Source organism: Balaenoptera borealis (genome assembly GCF_965194805.1).
Source record: "Balaenoptera borealis genome assembly, chromosome: 4".
Lineage (NCBI taxonomy): Eukaryota > Metazoa > Chordata > Mammalia > Artiodactyla > Balaenopteridae > Balaenoptera > Balaenoptera borealis.
The window spans coordinates 112,532,140-112,551,809 of NC_138861.1; the positions used below are offsets into that span (position 1 = coordinate 112,532,140).

At 56.9% G+C, this 19,670-nt stretch overlaps 1 protein-coding gene and 1 long non-coding RNA gene across 2 annotated transcripts in view; one reads left to right on the plus strand and one right to left on the minus strand.

Annotated features, from left to right (window-relative positions):
• LOC309627521 overlaps nt 1-653 on the minus strand; it is a 197,010-nt gene extending 196,357 nt beyond the window's left edge. Inside the window, exon 1 of the long non-coding RNA XR_014243784.1 lies at nt 577-653. This is a non-coding gene — a long non-coding RNA (uncharacterized lncRNA). The remainder of the gene's footprint in view (nt 1-576) is intronic.
• Nucleotides 654-821: 168 nt separating this feature from the next.
• Nucleotides 822-19,670, plus strand: part of WDR1 (WD repeat domain 1) — a 39,485-nt gene continuing 20,636 nt past the window's right edge. Inside the window, exons 1-5 of the mRNA XM_082389552.1 lie at nt 822-1,040; nt 1,511-1,632; nt 11,775-11,865; nt 16,341-16,488; nt 17,701-17,881. Coding sequence (XP_082245678.1) covers nt 1,025-1,040; nt 1,511-1,632; nt 11,775-11,865; nt 16,341-16,488; nt 17,701-17,881 — 558 coding nt within the window. The 5' untranslated portion in view covers nt 822-1,024. The remainder of the gene's footprint in view (nt 1,041-1,510; nt 1,633-11,774; nt 11,866-16,340; nt 16,489-17,700; nt 17,882-19,670) is intronic.

Here is a 19,670-nt window from a genome sequence, read left to right on the forward strand (position 1 = left end):
CCTCCTCCCCCCCCCCATTCCGATGGAAAGACAGTAGCCCCCAGCCCCCGCTGAAAGGTGAGGTTCAAAGTATCAGTAACACCTCAGAACCCTTGCTTCTTCCCTCGCAACGAGCCGCCGCCTCGATCTTACAAGGAAGCTCCCTTTCCCTTCTGCTGTCTCCATTAGAAAATAAGCCCTAGTTTTCTTCGAACCTACATCCCCTTTGCTCTATGGCTCCTAGCTTTACTAAAAGGAAGTTTTGAGAGAGCTCGGCCCTGCAAGGTACATCCCTAAAGTTCCTCCTGCCAGCTGCTTTTTTCGAGGAAGGGCGACTCCCAGTTAGTCTCGCTTTAAAAAGCAAGAAAAAGCACTCTCCTATGTTTGCAAAACCCAAGCTGGCGCCTCACAGCTTCTGCAAACAGCAGGCGTCCACCCGGCCGGAAGGCTGGCGGCTCGGGAACGCCCGCTACGCAAACACAGGCAGGAAAAAGGCTTCGCCGGAGCGCTCCGCTGCTTTCGGCGCCCGCAAATCTTCAGCAGGAAGCAACCTCGAGTACCCCAACCTTCCGCCCACCCTTCCCCAGCGACCCTAACCTTCGCAAGCCTCGCCCACCAGTTCCCAACAGCATTCTGACCCGCAGCGCGGGGGGCCCCGCCTTTTCACAGGGCCGCGAGTGATGTCACTTCCGGAGGCGGGGTGCCCTGGGCGGGGCCCGCGCGGGGGGAGGGGCGCGGCCAGGTCCGCGCAGGCTCGCCGGGGCCGCAGCCTCCGAGCTGAGCGCTTGACTATATATGGTCAAAGCTGGGGGCGAGCCGCGCGCGGGGCCGCGCTTCCGGGTTCGGCGCGTCCTCAGCGGCAGCGCGCAGGGCAGGGCGCGAGCCGGCCTCGGAGACCCGGCCTCGGACCGCCCCCTCCGCGCACTGCACGCCCGGCGCCGCCTTTCGGCCCCTGTCCCTGGCTCGGCCTCGGCCCCGTCTGATTCTCGGCGCGCGCGGCCCCGGAGGCTCTCGGCAAGCGCTGCGCGGTAACAAGTGGGCAAGGATGCCATACGAGATCAGTAAGTGCCGCGGCCCGGTGCCCCCGGGATGGGCTCCGGCCCTGCCTGGCTCCCTCGGCCATCGGCGGGGCGCGAGGAGCGGGCGGCCTGGAGGGGTCCCCGGGGCGCGGGGGAGGGGTGCGGGCGCAAGCCGGTGAGCGCCCCGCCGCCCTCGGGGGCGCCGGGCGGCGATCCCCGGCCGGGGGGTCCCCCAAAGTTGGCGATGCGGTCGGAGCCCCGCGGAGCCCCCGCATCCCTGAATGGCCTGGTGGGGAGCGCGAACCAGGAAGTCGCGCAGTCCCCTGCGCTCCTTCAAAGTGGCGACCGCCCCTCCGGGTGGAGGCAACAGGTGACCGGCTGAGACCGGCCCAGGGCCCCTCTCCTTTTCCCCCTCCCCTCCCCTCCCCTCCCCTGCTCTCTGCCCTCAGCCCGGCGGGGGGCCGAGGCAGGGGCTGCCCCTCATGTGCCCTGCTGCGTTTGTGTCTCTGCAGAGAAGGTGTTCGCCAGCCTCCCCCAGGTGGAGAGGGGTGTCTCCAAAATCATCGGCGGCGACCCCAGGGGCAACAATTTTCTTTACACCAATGGAAAGTGCGTCATCCTAAGGAACATCGACGTGAGTACCTACCCCCTTCCCCCCACCAGGCGCTAGTTCCTTCCCTGAGCGCAGCTCTTGGGTTAATTCTTCCCCTTCCACCACCTCACCAGCCGCCCAGCGGCCTGGGGAGAGGACGCCACGCCCCCTCAGGCTTGGGAAGACAACTCGGAAGCCCAGGAAGACAGCTTCAAATTTATACAGGCCCAATTCTCTTTCTTCGTGGGGAAGCTGAGGCTCAGATTAGTTCAGTTCAAGAGAAGAAGGGCTCTGGGTTTGAGAGATCGGACCTTGACCTTGGGGTGATTGGTGACTTGGCCTCTCTGAGTCCCAGTTTTCTCGTCTGTAAAATGGAGATGATGAGATGAGGCTCCCCTCCACGTCCCCCGGCTGCCTGGGTCCCCTGAGTGAGACGCTACATCCCGCCAGCCCAGCATGCCTGGCTGACACCCAGCACTGGGTAAATGGCACTCGTGTTTAATCATGTCACATCCAGGGTCCCCCAGTGTGGCAGAGCCCGGACTCACAGCCAGGCCTCTGCATTTCAGCCTGATCTTCCACCTACAAATCTGAGCCCCAGTGCAAAATCAGGAACCAGTGTTTTCCCATGAAGCATCTGCATAGACGTCCTGTACCCAGGCTGAGAATGCTTCTAGAGCCCACTCCTTGGGAAATCCTGGAAATTTTCCATTACTTCTCTGTAATTACGGAAATGACCCAGTCTGCCGGTCAGTCTCCCGGCTGCTAGGACGGCACGCTGAAATCTTTCTTCTGCCTGCCTCAGCTGAGTGGTGGGGTGGGGTATGGAAGCCAGAGGTACCAACATGACCATTTGGGGGCTGATGGGGGGTTTCTCCTGAGCTTGGGGTGGGGCCTTGTGCACAGTTTGTAGGTGGGTGATTTTGATTGGTGATGCCCCCAGGGGATGTCAACTTAAATTCACATGTGTTGTGCATGATTACCCTTGGGGGGTTGGCACTGTCGCTTTTGAGATGCCCGTGTTCTCAGGAACGTCAGGGCTGGCTGAGGGAATGAAGGGGCTCTGTGGGCCTTGCTTTCCTTGTCTGTGAGAGGAGAGGGCCCTGTGTGGAATGAGGTGCTTCTGGCTCCACCCCCGTCTCTCTGGTCAAGCCAAGCAGTCTGCTGGGAGACAGAGCTCCATTTGGCAGTTTCTCCCCTGCCCAGGATGGCTGGGCACCTCACTGGAGGGGGGTGGGTGGGTGTGAATGTGCCTTGAAGGTGCTAACAGCTCCTTTTCTAGATACAGATTCCTAGAAAGTGGATCCTGCCTTGCTCAGAACTGGGGGAAACATCACCAAGGACTTAGATCATAAAGATCTGGAGTTCTCCAGAGAGGTCCTGAGATATTAAGAAAATAAAAGTTGAGATGGCCCTTAGTAGATAGATACTCACTTGTAGTTTGTCAAATAAAATGGGTGAAAGCATTCTCAGGGATACAGTACAGTGGAATGAATGCTTGGGTTTGTCCCTAACAAGGCACACACACATCATGGCAGGCTACACTCACTTCCAGATGGGAGACCTCACATGAAGACCTACTGTGTGTCTGGTACCATGAAAGGTTCTTAACCTTCAGTATCTCCTTTAAACCCCGCCCCCCGCCCCCCTGCAGTAGACCCATTGCTCAGAACTGGGGTCAGGCTCAGCGAGGTGAAGGTAGCCAGTAACAGGAGCTGCTTCCGATGGAGAAACTGTTTACAGCCAAAGACAAGCACCCTCTTTGCAGGAGGCATTCCCTGACTTGTGGAACCCATTCTGCTTGTTCTTCTGAGCTTTTTATTCTTATCAGTACTCCAGAGTTTACCATTCTCTTTTGAGGGCGCATCTGCTTTCCTTTCCCATCTATTTGTAAGTTTCTACAGGGCCAGGACAGCATTGGGATGCTGATGTGTTCCTTCCTCTCTGTTCTGGACATACATCAGGCATTTAGGCTTTTGTTCAATGGGGGTGGACCGTTGGTACTTGAGTAAAGGTGGGTACATTTTTTAATTAGGGCAGAGTACCCCTGGGAAAAAGACAGGAATCTAATGAACATTCAGGAAATAGGAAGGAAGGTGATCTGGTTGGAATACAGGCTCAGAGTAGAGAAGAGACATGAAAGGGAGGAGGGGACCAGATCGTGGAATGTCCAACAGATGTCTGATTGGCAGCTCATACTTAATGTGCCCAAACCATATTTGGGTTTCCCATGTGTCTGTCCCCAGAACAGTGATGCCACTCCCCAGCTGGTCAGGCCCCAACCTTGGACTTCTCCTTGGTTCCCCCGTCAATGCCATATTAAGTTCTTCAGTGAATTCTATTGACTGTACCTGCAAAGACTTCAGAATCTGACAGAACTACTCATCCAAGCTACCATGCTCTCTCGCCTGGATTGCAAAAACAAAAGGCCAACCTGGTCTTCCACCCTGACCCTCCTCTAGTCTGCTCTCAGCACCACAGCTGGGCCAGTTACGTTAAAATATGAGATCAAGCTGCTCCTTTGCTCTCCCCGACCCACCGAGGCTGATAGGGCCTTGCTGTCCAGCCTTGCACCTTTGATCTTACCTCACTGCTCACCTTCTCCCACTGGCTCCAGGCACCCCGGCTTCTGTGCTGTCCCTGGAGCACGCTCCATATGGGTCTCAGGACACGGGCATCGCTGTGCCCTTTGTCTGGATATTCTTTCCTCAAATAGCTGCATGGCTCACTCCCTGTCTTGCTTTATGTTTCTGTTTAGATGTTGCCATGTGGCAGGGGCCCCTCCTAAATAGCACTCCCATCCTGGCCTTCTCTGCCCTTTGGTGCTAATGGTGCACGGGGAGCCAGCGAGCAGCCACTCTAACCTGCTATGTCCTGGCCTAGCACAGTACCTGGCATGTAGTAGGTGCTCTGTAAGTCATTTGTTGATTGAAAGGCCTTGAAAGCCAGGCTGTGTCGTGGAGATAATAGGCAGCCACTAAAGGTTTTACTGCATGGAAGTAAGAAAGGCTTAGCCTGGTTCAGGCTGCTGGACCTAAATTGTGTGGCATCCACCTTTATTAACACCAAGTAGGTATCAGACCCTTGCTGACCTTCCACTCGGAGCCACGGCTGTCATTCACTTTGTTTCCTTAAAAGTTGTTTTGTGAACCCAGCATAACGGCACTTCTTAAGCTGGTAGAAAAGAGTGTTTCTTATCTATTTTCTTTCAACACATCCGATTGCCACACCTTGGAGAGGAAATTCTCCACAGTTAAAAGCATGCAGTGATGTGGCCATTCAGAAAGGAGTATTCCAGAAGGAGGGAACCTGATACACTCTTAACTCTAGGCACGCATCACCCCTGCCCACTGCCCGCTATGTAGTCTGGGAAGGTTCCTCCCAGTGGCTATGAAGGAGCCTCTTCATATTCTGAACTGCCCAGGATCACTTCCCTGTAAAACAGCTTTGGCAAGTGAGCCTCCCGGCAGAGGCCCCTCCACTGCCAGAAGCAGCCAGCAGATTTGCTACAAGGGCAAGTTTGGGGCTTGCATTTTAAAATATCCAGTCCCTAAATTCCAGAACTAATATATATATTATATATATATATACACACACACATATATGCGTATACATACACATATGTGTGTGTGTGTGTATATATATATATTTGGAAAAAATGATTTATATAAAGTTAAACTCCAGGGAGTGCAGTGTTTGTAGCAGTTTGACGTTGCTTTGCTTCCAGGCACAGGATCAGTGGACTCATCTCCTTGAACAGAGTATAAACCAGATTGGGGGATGTTGAACTTGAGTGCTGAGTTTCACGCAGAATGATCTGCTGCCAATCGTGCGCAGAAGGGCCACTTGTGCGTCCCCTTCAGGTGGGGGAGGGGTCTGTACGTGAAGGGACAGATGGCTGGAGAAGGACTGACCTCGTCCCTTCTGTCCCATTGCACGTGCCTCCGAGTCCCTGCCGCGTGCCCGGGATGGCCGCCGGCCCCGTGGGGAGCGCAGACACCAAAGCCCTGCCTGCGCGGAGCTCGCTGCCTTGGGTGGGAGTGAAACGGGCCCCCAGGTGACAGGAGGAAGTGGCGTGTTTGCTTACCGCCTGGACAGAAAGCCAGCAGGCAGCACACGTGTGGGGTCCAGGGCAAGGAGAGCGCTGAGGAAGCTGGGGGTCCGAGAAGGCCCCGGAGCCGAGTGGAGCCCCAGTGGTGGGGACGTGCCTCACTGGCTCCCAGGCCACTGACCCTCAGGTGCTTTGGATGTGACATCAGTGTCACCCCCTCCCCCGCCCAGTGCCAGTCGTGGTGCAGCCCCCCAAGTGTCAGCTGGCTCCGGGTGGGCACTTCCATTTCTCTCCCATCCACCCTTCCCCCTCCACCTCCTTTACTTGAGCCCGAGTTAATCCTGTTACAAGTATTTATAAGCACCTGCTTTGTAGTGAAGCCCATGCCTAGTTCCAGAGACAGCCCAGCAAAAGCCTGTCCGCACGGAGCTTGCAGTCTCCCAGGGAAACCGACACTGAGACAGGACTGATGCTGAGAGGAGGAGACGTGCCGTGAGGACTTTGGAGCAGCTGGGGGCCCGGGAAGGGACCAGTCAGTGGAGAGGGGGTGGCGAGAGGGCCACGCACAGGTTGTGGAGTTTTGTGGCTGGAGCACTGGGGTGGGGGGGAGCGACGGGCAGGCAGGAGAGGGTGTGGGGCTCTGGTGCTGGGGGCCGGGCAGCTCTGAGACAGCCCGGCCCTGACCGGAGGCCACCAGGACCATGAAAAGTTTCAGCAGATAAGCAGTGCGGTCAAGTCAGTAGAGAACTGGTTCTGTATCTGAGATGTGAGGGAGGGAGAGCGATTAGGAAGCTGCTCAAAGATGAAGGCATCATCAGCTGGTTCATCCGATCCTCGGTCTTGGTGTTGCCCACACGCATTCCATCTTGCCGAGCCCTGCCCGCAGCCACAGTGCCCAAGGTTAGATCAGTGGTTCTCAGTGCAGCGGTTCCGCCCCCGCTCCCACCCTGCTGAGGGATGCTTGGCAATGTCTGAAGACATTTTTGTGCTACTGGTATCTAGTGGGTAGAGGCTGGGGTGTTGCCAAACATCCCACAATGCACAGGGCTGTCCTGCAGCCCAAAGTGTCAGCAAGGGTGATTGAAGAACCCCAGTAGGTAACATTCTAAGTGTAACATTCACACTTCTAAAGAAGTGTGTCCTGAGTGCCTTGAGAACAAGAGGGAAGGACCAGCTGTGCCACAGAGCCGCAGGGAAGGCTTCTGGAGAAAGGGCACTTTTGAATTGGGTTTTGGAGGGTGAGTAAGAGTTCTCCAGGAAGGGCATTGAGACAGCAGAGATGGGGGGAGTCTAGACAGGGTATACAAGTGCATGGAGGTTGGAAGAAGTGGTGAATCAGACCTGGGCCCTGCCCTCTGTGGGAAGCTTTGTGGGTATAAGAATGATATGTAGTCCAAGGTAGAAAGTAATAAAGGCAGTGGGGAGGGAGGTTAGGGCAGGTAGTGTGGGCTTTCTGGGCTGGGAGAAATATTTCCAGCTTGGAGCATCAGAGAAGGCTTCTTGGAGGAGGTAACCTTTGCCTGAGGTTAAAAGATAATTAGGAGAAGGTTATCTGGGACCGGGAAGTAGGGAAGATATTCCAGACTGAGGCAGATAAAGGGAAGAGTGTCACAGCTAGCGATCTGATAGAGGAGGGACGAGGGCAGAATGGGAAATGGACTTTGGACCGTAGGTCCAAACGTATGGCTGCGTTCCTCTGGGTGAGAGGGAGCCCTGAAGGTTGAGCAGGGCAGGCCGATCGCCGTGTGTATGAAGTCACGGGTTCACTGCTGGACCCTGGGCCAGCCCAGAGGAGGTGCAGGTGTGGAGGAGTGAATGTACAGTACTTGGTGTGTTCTCACCACCCTCTGAGGCGCTGTGATCAGGCTGAGCCTCTGCGTTCGGACCTGCAGGTCTGGAAGCGCAGAGGTCTGTGGAGCTGCCTGGCAGGGGTCGCTCTGTAGTCACTCGAGTTGAGCCCTCGTCGCCGGTGGGCAGAGGGCCCTGCAAGCTGTGTTTGCCGCACGGGTCCCACTACCAGCGCCTGCTTTTAGGAACTGGGTGTGTTTAGAAAGCCAGTGCTCTGGAAACTTAATCCTCCTGAAGGTCGTGCTCACTTTGCCTGGTTTGGAGGAGGCCTGGGTCCTTCTCTGGGGGCCGCCAGGGACCGTCAGCTGCTCTAGAAGAGCGCGGAGGCCTCTGCAGTGCTGTGTCCCGCAGCTTCAGTGGTCGGGCGGCCTTCCCGATCCCTGACATGTCCGTTGGGTTCACAGGGGGCCAGGTGTGCCGTGGCAAGCCGCCACGCCCTGTGGCCGGAGCCACCCCTTAACCTTACCTGTAAAGTGCGGTGGTGACCTCTGACCTCAGCACCTGAGCCTCAGGACAAAGGAATGTGAGAGAGCCTTGAGGGGCTCTTTTAGTGATTTCCCCCCCTGTGTTGTGGAAAGGTGTCTAGGGAGATTGCTTAGCTTGCTGCTGGGCGGGGGCTCCGCGCACAGGTGGGAGGTGGGAGTGGCCTCCTCCTCCAAGGCACCTGCACCGCTGGGCCCTGAACCCGCCCTCTGCAGTGATGCGGATCAGAGTTGCAACATAGAGCCTGGCGGATCAATGGAAGGCAGAGGGGTCAGTTGGAACGACATTGTCAGGATATTGTCCCGGTCCCAGGAGGGGCAGGAAGAACTGGATGGCGTCTGGCTGGGGTGGAAAGACAGGTGGGGTTGAGAGCTGCTGCAGAAGATGGGACAGGGCTGGGGCAGGCCTGCGGGGTGGGGTCACAGGTGGGGGGCAGGGCAGGGACAGTCCCAGGGTAGAGGGTGAGGGGCAGGGCTGGGGTGAGCCTGGGGTCTCGGTGAGATGACAGGAGGTTTTCACGGGCTCTGCCTGCCTCCGCCCACATCTGCTAGGCACCCACGGGCCTCAAATGCCACGGCTTCCTCCTGGTTTCTGCCTGAAGTCCCTTGTCCCCTGATGGGGGCAGGGCAGGAGGGAAGTCCCAGGGGAGGGGCACCCCAGCCTCGCACCCTCTGGCAGGGCAGAAAACCCAGCCCCGCTCTGAAGGTCTCCCTGCGGCTCCTGGAGTTGGCTTCCTCCCCTTCCTGTCTCATTCCCCGTTCCCGAGTGCTTCCCCAGATAAACTGCACACCCCAAATCCTGTTCTCCCTGGAGACCGCGGAGGGGGGAGGGGAAGAACTGCTGACCGCTCTGAGGGTCTGGGTCCTGACCCTGCTGGTCTGCGATGAGCCTGGCCTGCAGTGGACACGTTGGGCACAGGGAGGCATCATCTTTGGCTCAAGTAGCCGGCCTCCCTGTGTGCGGAGCAGCAGGGAGGGGTTGCTGCTGATCGGATGTATTATGTTCTTTACGTTCAGCCTGGAGAACTTGGCCCAGTTGTATTGGGAATACGGACGAGGCGCTGTCTCATCCAGCCCAGAGCCTGCTAGCAGGCACTCACCCTGACCATTTAGGGGGAGGATTTTTAGGGGCAGAACTTCCTCCCAGAGCGGCTGCTCACACATCTTCCACCAGCCACCCACTCACCCTCTAGGGGCAGTGCCAGGCTGTACATCCAGCGTGGGCATTGCCCTCGGAGGGATGGCTTTCCCATCCGTAGTGCCCACGTGTGGGTGTGAGAGTCCTCGGTCAGCCTCGAAATGGACGACTGAACAAGAGCCTTTGTGGCGGCCTGGCCACAGACCGCTTTTGCCGGCTTCTCTGTGAGGGAAGTTGTCTCCGTTAGAACGTTCGGGTACAAAGGACTAACCTGGGCAGGGACAGGTTGGGTTAGACGGGCGTTTAATGGATTCTGGGGGGGGGGTCATCATTTTATTGAGGTGTAATTTAGGTACAATAAAATCCATCCGTTTTAAGTGCACAACTTGAGTTTTGACAAATTGGTACTGTCCCATCACCACCGCCATGATCATGAGACAGAACGTTCCAGTTACTCCCAAAAGTGCCCTCTTGCCCCTCGCACTCTGTCGGCCTCTCCACCCTCCCCCCAGGCCCTGGCAGCCCCGACCTGCTTCCTGTCACAGTGGGCTTGCCTTTCCTAGACTTTGATCAGAAAGGAACCATGCAGTGTGTTCTCTTTTGCGTCCGGCTTTGTCACTTACGTAGGCTTTCGAGGCTCCTTCCTGTGGTTGAGGGGATTTAGCAGTTTGTTGCTCTCCATTGGCCGAGTCGTGTTCCGCTGGATGAACGGTGCGGTTTGCTTCTCCAGGCACCTGTGGGTGGATGTTGGGGTTGTTTCCACTTGGGGGCTGTCACGAACCTTCAACCATGTGTGTCTTTTTGTGGACGTGCACTTTTCTCTTGGACAAATACCTAGGAGTGCGATTGCTGCGTTTTTGTATAAGTGTATGTTTATAAATAACACGCTGAACTATTTTCTGGCTGTATTATTTTCCATTCCCACCAGCAATATATAAGCATTCCAGCCTGTACCCCACCCATCCTTGCCAACATTGGTGACATCAGTCTTAGTTTATTGACTTTAGTGAGTATGTCATGGTTTCTCATTGTAGTTCTGATTTGCATTTCCCAAAAGGCTGACGACATTGAGCGCTTTTTCATGTGCCTGTTTGCCATTCAGAATATCTTTGGATGCCTGATACATTTCTAATTTCATTAAACAAATGTTTATTCTGCAATGGATTAATTTATGAACCACATACATACTATATCTTATGATGCTAAGTGTTAAGTCCTAGGGGGAAAAGGACTATGTAAACTTTTTTCCCCCAAAAAAACACTTATTGAGCATCTGTTATTTGCCAGCTGCTGTGATGGCTAAAGAGATAAATGCACATGAAGCAGGTCAAAGAAAAGCTGGAGGAGAGGGGCAAGAAGGCCAGGGACTGGTATGTGTCATAACTGCCTTGGGGACGTGTGAACTGCTTTGGAAGCACAGGAGAGAGAAGCACAGGAGGCTTCGCGCCGATTTCTCCTCACTTAGGCCTGATAAGTGGGTGTTAGCAGGCAGAGAGAGGTGTTGCTGGCGAGGGCACGGCATTTACGGAGACAGGGGGCTTACAGGAAAGGCAGGAGTGTGATTGCCGGGGCTAGAACTTAGGGGGCGCTTCTCCGGGCTTACTCTGGTGGGATGGGGGGATCCCGTGGCTGGGAGGCTGAGAAGAGTCCAGGCCTCTCTGACCTTGTTGAGGGGCATAAGGAGGGCAGGAGGGGGGAGACAACGGGGTGGTCGTAAGAGGTGGTGTCAGCTGGGGGTCAGGTTAGGTGTGCCTGCAGCAGCCTCCCTGGGACCCGATGTGTCCACAGCCTGTGGGAAGCTGCCTCTTTTCCACGGGCATTTGGCTCGTGGAAAGCTGTCAGCGGGTATCAGGGATTAGATGGCTCCGTCTTTCTTCCCTCCTGGGAGAAGGCTCGGCTGTGCAGACAGATGGAGAGCATCTCAGCACGTGCTCCAGGTTTGCTGAGAGCCCTTGGTTGTGTGTGCAGGGGTGGAGGGAGTGCCTGATCTACTTAGAGTAAATTCTATGTTGAAACCTAACTGCTGAGTAGCAAAGATGCTCCTGGTCCCAGATGCTGGCCCTGTTCTTGCTGCAGAGTCCAGCCAGCCTTGGATTTGTGCCACAAAAGGCAGTTTCCCAAACGAGGGATTTGGACGAGGAGAGGCTCCTGGCTGCCTGCCCCCCTCTGTTGCCACACCTCCAGGCCAAAGGCTCTGGTTCGGGTCAGACACTGCCTGGAAGCCTGTGATAGAGTTGGTTCTGAACAGGGGAGACCCGCTTTGGGGGAACTGGACTCAGAGAATGCAGCAGCAGCCGGCAGCTCCCCAAAGTGGGAGAAAATGAGAGTCATAGATTTTTTTCTAATTTTTTCTAAGTTTCTAACGAAACTTGTATTTCCTGTGTATATTTCACAAATACATATTTGCTTGTACAAAAGCAGACAAAGGAAAGAAAATCACCTCGAATTTTATACAAGAGTTAAAAACTACCTAGAATTCTATCACCCAGGCAGGTAAGTATACCTCTGGGATTTTTTTATGGAGGTTTTGACTTCAGTATTTGTGTGTGTGTGTGAGGGTGGGGTGTGTATGTCATTTTCCCACCCAAATCCATTAATCCAGAGAGCGGAAAGCAGTTTGCCTGCTTCTTGGTTCCCTGTGTTCATTCCGGTCTCCTCCCTGCAGAACCCGGCCATTGCTGACATCTACACGGAGCACGCCCACCAGGTGGTGGTGGCCAAGTACGCGCCCAGCGGATTCTACATCGCCTCTGGAGGTACCTGTCTGTCCTCGCGCATGGCTCCTTGGTCCATGTGGTGTGCCCCCCCCCGCCCCGCCGCCCCAGTCCTGGGGCCAAGCTGGGCGCCTGGCTTGGGAGGGTGGTGGGTGGAGGAGGCAGGGGGGAAGAAGAAAGACCCTCAAGGAGCGTGGGGATGGCAGGTGGGGCGAACGTGATGAGTTTCAGTTGGGGCTGACAAGGAAAGTGTAAGCCAGCAAAAAGCCCCTTTCCAGAACTCTAGCTGGCCGTGTTCCAGCTGGTTCCAACTCGGAGGTCAGGGGAGATGCTCATGTGAGGTTGGCTGGAGGCCTCTGCGGGCAGCTGTACCGTGATGTATTGGAGCCCATTTTGTTTGTGTGTGTGTGTTTCTGACTTGTAGCTTTGTCTCGTGTCACCTTTTGCTGTTCCGTTTCCTGTACGGAGCACACCGCCAGCCTCAGGCAAGCACTTGTTCCATTGGTGGTCAGGGCCTTGGCTCCATCCAGCTGGGCTTTTGTGTGGCTCAGTGGGAGGCTGGGCAAGAGGAGGGACATGAGCTCATCACATTGTAGGATGCTCTATTCACCCGATTCTTTTGAGGTTGGTCTTTTACTATTACAGATGAGAAAGGGAGGCACACAAGTTAGAGTGTGTCAGACCGCGAGTCTCCCATTCGTTCATTCATGCACTCAGCAGATGTTGGCTGCCTTACCTGTGTCCAGCCTGGTCTCAGGCCCCATGAAGAGCCAGGTGGATGAGCTGATGTGGGCCTCGTCAGCCTCCCTGGAGAGTGACAGAAATGAGCAAATTGCTGAAAGAACTAGCGGCCAGTGGGGGAGGGCCGTTTGTCTACAGTGCCTCACTCCCTGCACGCAGGCAGTGCAGACCTGTCCCTGAAGGGGTCGCCCCTTCCGAGCTGTGCAGCCTTCCTTAAATAACTTACCTTCCTGGGCCTTAATTTTCTCTTCTGTAAACTGGGACTGTTAGTTCCCACCAGATCGGTTTGGGGAGGACCCAGTGCAGCAATGCATGTACAATGCCTGGGGCAGCCCTGGCACTGGTGGGCACCACAGGGGACCGTGGTGTCTGTCACTGAATGCCCGGACACACCAGGGTGACAGGCGTGCTGGCTGACGGCTAATGCTGGCCGCCCGGGGTTGTGTGTGAAGGGCACAAAGTGGTCACTTAATGATTTTTATGTTTACACCTACTCTGACTCCATCTGTAAAACTTGCTCTAATTTATATCCTACGATTTACTCTAGCCCTGTGATTTCCCCGCCCCCCAGCCCTGCCTGCCAGCAAAACTCCCCTTCATTTAAAGCCCATGATTGGGGCCTGGTGCCTTTTAAAACCGTGTCTTCTCAGGAGAGAAGTGTGGTTGGCACAGCTTCCCTGGCTGCTCTTTGAGCCGTGGCCCGGCTGCTGAATCACTCACAAGCCCAGGCCTGCCCTCCAGTCCCCAGGCAGGTAGTTTAACCAGACAGGAATCACGGTCTTCAAATGCTGGTGCAGAGACCGTTGCAAAGGACAGTCCACAGAAGTAAAGGCTCCATCTGACGTTCTCCTCTCATACAAGCTCCCTGACTTGGTGGGGGAAGTGAGGGAGGTTGGGCTGCAGGCAGGCGTGGGCGGTGTATTTTATGTTTCTAGCGAGCTGGCCCTTTGAATGGAACAAAGGCCACAAAACATTTACTGCAGAGATTAGGGCTCTGGGCTAAAAATAAAAATAGTGTGGTGTGCAGGGTTTGGAGCTGAGAAGGTGCTGTGCCCTCTGGCTAAGTGGGTTACCCGGCACCCGGTGTGCCCGGGGTGGGGCTGGGGTCCCGGTACCTCGGGAACCCTGCAGTCACTCCCAGACCGGTTTCCAGCCTCAGATCTGCGAGTCTTTAGATCCCTGTAAGTCTGGCTGGTCCACGTTCTGCAAAATGATCGAACCTTCTGGAAGGCCCATGGGAGGAGCCCATGCCAGGGCCTGGACCCCCAGCTCTGAATGAGACGGCAGTCTGTGCCCTGGGGGCCCCTGGGTCCTGTGTGGTGGTTCTCAGGGCGGAGCCATTCCTGGGCCCGATTTCCCTTTCTAGGGGATCTTCCCAGGCTGCGGAGTAGAGGCTCTCCTGGATAGGGTTCTCCGTGCCCTGAGCAGGATGTGAGGGTTGCTCAGGTGAGGCACGTGGGAGAAGAGACCAGGCTGCAGAGCCAGAGCAGGTGTGAGCAGAGGCCGCCCCCGCTGCTGCTGCCCCAGCAATGCTGGTGTGCGTTCCACGCCAAGGTGGGGGGCAGGCTCACTACGAACGGTCATTGGATGCAGCTTATTGTCCAGGAGGAGAGCTGTTCCCAGTGGTGCAAGGAGGCCTTGTTGGAGGGAGGGAGCCCCTTCCCCACTGTCACTGTCTGTCCCCTTGCACTGTGGTGCTTTTCTCCGTTGTCCTGTAAGTGCGTGGACGTGTGTGTGTGTGTTGTCTGCCAGCAGATGCCTGGTCTGTGCTGCGCCCCCAGCACCTGGCACAGGGCCTGGTACCCAGGTGCACCTGGTCAGGGCCGCCCTCATCGGATGGAGCCTGAGCGCCTGGTCTCCACACCCCACTGTCTGTTTCCGGCCCCAGCTGCTTCCAAAAAGAATCAAATGCATGAGTTGGGCCCATCAGAAGAGGCTGATGGTCTGGGCAGGGAGACAGTGGGAGAATGATTAGGATGCCTGGCCTGGAGCGGGGCTGAGCTGAGGGAGGTACGAGCGGGTTGCCCGTTGCGTTCAAGGGGTGGGGAGCGGCCCCCTGCTGTCCAGGGGCCGGGAGGGGAACGGGCTCGGCCTTGTGCCTGCAGACGCTGTGTCCTCCATGTCTCCGTGGAGCGCCCTGGGCTGACCTGAGCGCGGGGGCCACACAGCCCGGCGCGTGCGTGAATGTGAGCACACGCGTGAGTGTGTGTTTCCTTCCTGTACACACGCACAGTGCTCCTTTTCTGGCTCCGGCCTCTGCCCCTTCCTTTTCTTTCCCCGTTGGCCCATCTGTTCAGCCAAGAGGCCTAACTGGCTCGGGTCAGCCTTGGAGCGCGCCTCGGGCAGCGTGCCAAGCAGTCTGCCTGGACCTCGTCCAGGGACCAGGGCCCCCGGGACCCCCTCATTCGTGCTGTTCACAGGGAGGCTAGCATCTCATCTGTGCCACGGCGGATGTGAGCCCCTCGTGTTTGCCCACGGGGAGGGGTCTCCAGTGGCTTCTGCAGAGCCTTAGTTAATTCACTGACAGTTAGAACTAACTCTAACTCGTTACAAGTGTCTGCGGTGTCCTAGGGGCTAGTCTAAGACTTTATATGTGTTGACTCATTTTATCATCACAGCAGCCCTCTGGCGGCATGTTATCCCCCCTCTTGTGGGTGCGGTTGTAGGTGGTGTTTTAGGCCTACTGAGCCTCGTGGGGCAGGGGCCATGTCTGCAGCCGACGCCCACCCTCGACTGGACCCGAACAGAAGTTGAAAGCTGTTCCCACTGGAACAGTCTGTAGACCTTGCGTTCAGTGCTGAAGTGGCCAGGGGTCCTGGATACAACTCGAGCTTACATGCTGGGGGGAATTGGCCCAGACCTATGCGGGGCTGAGGTCTTAGCCTCAAGAGTTAGTTTAAAATGCTCCACTTTTCCTTCTTATTTGGGAAGTCAGTGCTCAGTTGGGAAGGGGATGTGTTGGGGTTGGTGCTGGGAACTTCGTGACGGGATGGTGGTGGTGAGAGAAGGGGGTGTTACTTTATCACCGATCCACTGCAAATGCTGCAGTGAGAACAGGCCTGGCGTCAAGTTCTGCCTGTAGAGACTCCTTCTAGCACCCACCTGCGTGTCTCACAAGAGGGTCTCACTCATGGCTCAGCCACGAGTGGTGGGATGGTGCCTCGCTCTACCGAGTAGGGGCTGCCGATTGCCTGAGGCGGGGAAGGAGCTGGGAGGGGAATGGGGCCTGCAGACCCAGGTGGGGCCCCCATGCGGGACCCAGCATGCCCCAGGCTGCCCAGCTGCACACACAGCGGTGCCCTCGTTTGTACTGGTGACTGCAGCCCCTGCACAGGAGACGCAGTGTCACTAGTACTGTCGTGTTTTACAAATGAAGATCTTTAGCTCCTGAGCGTTAAGGAAGTTGCCCGTGGCCCGTATGCCAGTTAGATAACCCTCCAAGGAAAGGAATACAGTCATACACTAAGCTGCTTCCTGGGCGGCGGGGAGGAGCGGGGGTTGCCACTGTGCGTCCCTGGGCTTCCTGACACCCATGCAGGGCTTGAGATCCCTGTGGTGCCTGAAGAAATGCGGAGACTCCCTGTTGGTCCTCGTGGAGGCAGCAGGCTCTGATTGACGGTGGCTGGGTGTTGTTTATCTGAGGAACACACACGCCTTCTCCCAGCTTCGCCCGGCCAGCTCCAAAACCCTGGGCGGTGCTGGGTGGCCATGCCTGGTGCCCACGTGGCCCCGGCGCAGTGGTGAACGTGGCTCTCGCCGCCCCGTTGTGTCCGCAGATGTATCTGGGAAGCTGAGGATCTGGGACACCACGCAGAAGGAGCACCTCCTGAAGTATGAGTATCAGCCTTTCGCTGGGAAGATCAAGGACATTGCTTGGACGGAAGACAGTAAGAGGATCGCAGTGGTCGGGGAAGGAAGGGAGAAGTGAGTCTGGCCTCGGCCCCTCCTGCCTGTGTCCCTTGCTTTGCTTTCTTTCCCGCACGCCCCCGGTGGGAGGGGTGCGGTGACGTCGGTGCAGCTTGGACTGGTGTGCGCTGAGTCCTGTGGGTGCTGGGCTTCCTTCAGGGTGGGCTTCGGCAACACACAACGGAAAGCCACACGTAACCACGGGGAACCCCCAGGGTTTGTCTCCGGGCCCAGGCACCTTCTCTGATCTGATGTCCTTGGCCCTTCACCTCCCAGAACCCCAGCTGTCCTGCCCACATTCCAGGCAGCAGGAAGCAGGAAAGGGAGCAGGTGAAAGCCATGCAGCTCCTAAGAGTGTTATTGGGGTCCCTCCCAGCAGCAACGCCACGACCACACCTGCCGAGAGTGAGGCCGGATGTGTTCCCTAGTTGGGCACACCCCACGGCCACCTTACTGAGGAGGGAGGAGGGGGCGACAGGACGCTGGGTGGGCGGCCCCGGGGGGCTGCTGCACTCACGGGGCCAGTGACCAGCAGGGTCAGTACCACAACCCAGGTGTCTTATTCCGAGTGCAGTCAGGGTTCCCTCCCCGGCACCTCTGCCGCCCTCAATCACTTGTACTTGGCAGACACATATCTTTGTTTCCCTTACCTAGAGGCTCCTCTTAATGTGTGTTCTGATAGGTGTTCATTCTTCCATAGCTTTTCTTCAAGTCATTCCTGTTGGTCTTAATTCCTTTTTCATTCAGTCACAAATGGTAACCCGAACAATACATTTTTGTTGACTGTTGACTGCTGGCTGACAGCAAGGCAGCATCTCCTTCCTAGCAGGGGATGGTAACCGATGTGTTTCCTGGTCCGCAGCCCAGCCCCAAACCCCCCATCCACTCCCCCGCCCCCCACCCCTTATTAAAACTGCTGTGAAACTGATGAAGCCTCGAGGTGTTTCCTGGCAGGTGCTTTTAAGGCACCTTCATGTGGGAGGCTCCTTGGGTCTGGGCCATAAGACACGGACATGCAGTCCCTTCCCGGAGGCCCTTGGGACTGCTCCTGCTTGTTCTCCTATCCTTCAGACAAATCCTGGGTGCCGTCAGTGTTGGCTCTTTTGGGGAGAGTGTATGAAGCACAGTTGTGAGCAGGGCCGCCCTGCCAGCACCACTGCCCTCTGACTGCTGGGAACACAACTGCCCGTGGTGACCTTCCCAGGACTGACTTTTCTCTCCTGGGTAAAGGTTCGGAGCCGTCTTCCTGTGGGACAGCGGCTCTTCTGTGGGCGAGATCACGGGACACAACAAGGTCATCAACAGCGTGGACATCAAGCAGAGCCGGCCATACCGCCTGGTGACCGGCAGCGACGACAACTGCGCCGCATTCTTTGAGGGGCCACCATTCAAGTTCAAGTTCACAATTGGCGTGAGTGGGCTTTTCCAGAGGGTGGTTTTTCGGTGAACTTTATGGTTTGTATGTGAAGCCAGTGGAGTGTAGACCTGTTAGATGCTGATGGCAGAAGGTCATGGGCACATGGCATTAATGCCAGGATGGGGCGGGGGTCGCCCTGGGATGATGTGTGTATTTCTGGGTGGGAGTAGGCACAACTCTGATGCTGTGAGACGAGGCGAGCATCCTGGCCCGGAGGTGCCTTATTAGAAAGGGGAGCCCAGGCCCAGCGGCAGCCTGCCCTCTAGTTGTACCGGCTTGAGATCCACTGAGCCACCAGAGTGGCAGAGGAGGTGGGCTTCCAGGGATGTCTGGTTTTGTTCCCTCCTGCACCTCCCCGGGAGAGATGATGAGGGCAGGGTCACACCTGTAAAGTGACACAGGGTGAGCAGAGTTAGGTGCTTTGCCTGTGGATATGTGCTCTAAACGCCCCAGTGGAGTGACACAGGTTTTGGGTATAAATGGCTGCGGGGCCTCAGTCCCAGCTCTGCACGTGCTCCCTGACTGAGGCAAGTACCTGAACCCTCGAAGCCTCACCTTTCCCATCTGCACGATGGGCGTGGAGACATGGACGTGAGAGCATTTTAACCATGGATTTGATCTGTGCACAGGGCCCGCAGGCCCAGAGCAGCCCACGATGCTTGTTTCCTGCCCTGGGGTCTGAGGCTGGAGCACCGAGGAAGGGCGCCTGGCAGGGGATGACCCTCAGGCCGGTCTCGGGGCAGCCGTGGTTCTGAACCTGCCCTCCCAGTTTGTCTTGTGAAAACACTGGAAAGGCAGCCAGCACCGGTGGTGGAGGTGGAAGTGGCCGCGCTGAGCTGCAGCGCGGAGGATGCATGGTGCTTTGCGGCCAGCTCTTTCCTCTGGAGGCGGCTGAGCTGGGGTTGGCCGAGGTCTGGGGACGTGTCTCGAACGTTACTGGCTGGCTGAGGAGTCCTGTTAACTTTGATGACAATGCAGTGAAGCACAAAGAGCAGGCAGGGCGTGGCCGGGAAGGCGGTGACGGTCCTCTGCGGGTCCCCAGGGGTTCCCTGGGGACAAGACTCGGGCCGTGGGCAGCATGTCCAGACACAGGTGGGTCTCGGCTTGGGTGCAGAGGGGCTCTCCAGGTTACCTGTTTGTAGTGAAATGGGGTTGGATTCATCCTGGGGCCACCGAGTGGGGCCTGGCTGGCTTCTGGGCCCTGCAGGGTGGGCAGCCTGGAGTCCCTCCCGACACCCCACATCTCCCAGAGGCTGGCTCCGGGGCTGCTGCTCATGGGGAGGTGGTGGCACTGTGTTGGAGGCCATGGTTCAAGGTCGGTGTGTCTTAAGTGGGATAAAGTACCCTGGGACACCGCTGAGTCAGGCTGAGTCAAGTAACTGGGCTTCCTGCACGGCGCCCCGGGGAGGAGGGAGGGGAGGTTTCCTTGGCAGCGAGAGGCCGTCCCAGCTCGTACCCGTGGAGTAGCCCTGCTCCCCACGCCCGCCACGGGTGTTCTGTTTGGCTTCACGTGGCCATAATCTGGGCTGTGGATGGGCGGGGCTCCTTTCCCTGTCCCCACCCCCCAGAAGGATTTGTTTCTTCTTTGCAGATGTGGGTTAAACCCTGCACAGAGCGGTTCGGTGGCGGGTGAGTGGAGCCAGGATTCGAGTCCAGAGTTGGCCCGAATCTGTGCCCCTCACCACCCTGCCAGGCCTCCCCGTGTGCCCACTTGGGGACTTGGCCAAAGGTTCTTCCTCTTTCCGTTTTCCTTTCTAACTTGAGAGCGCTGCCCTCACCCTGT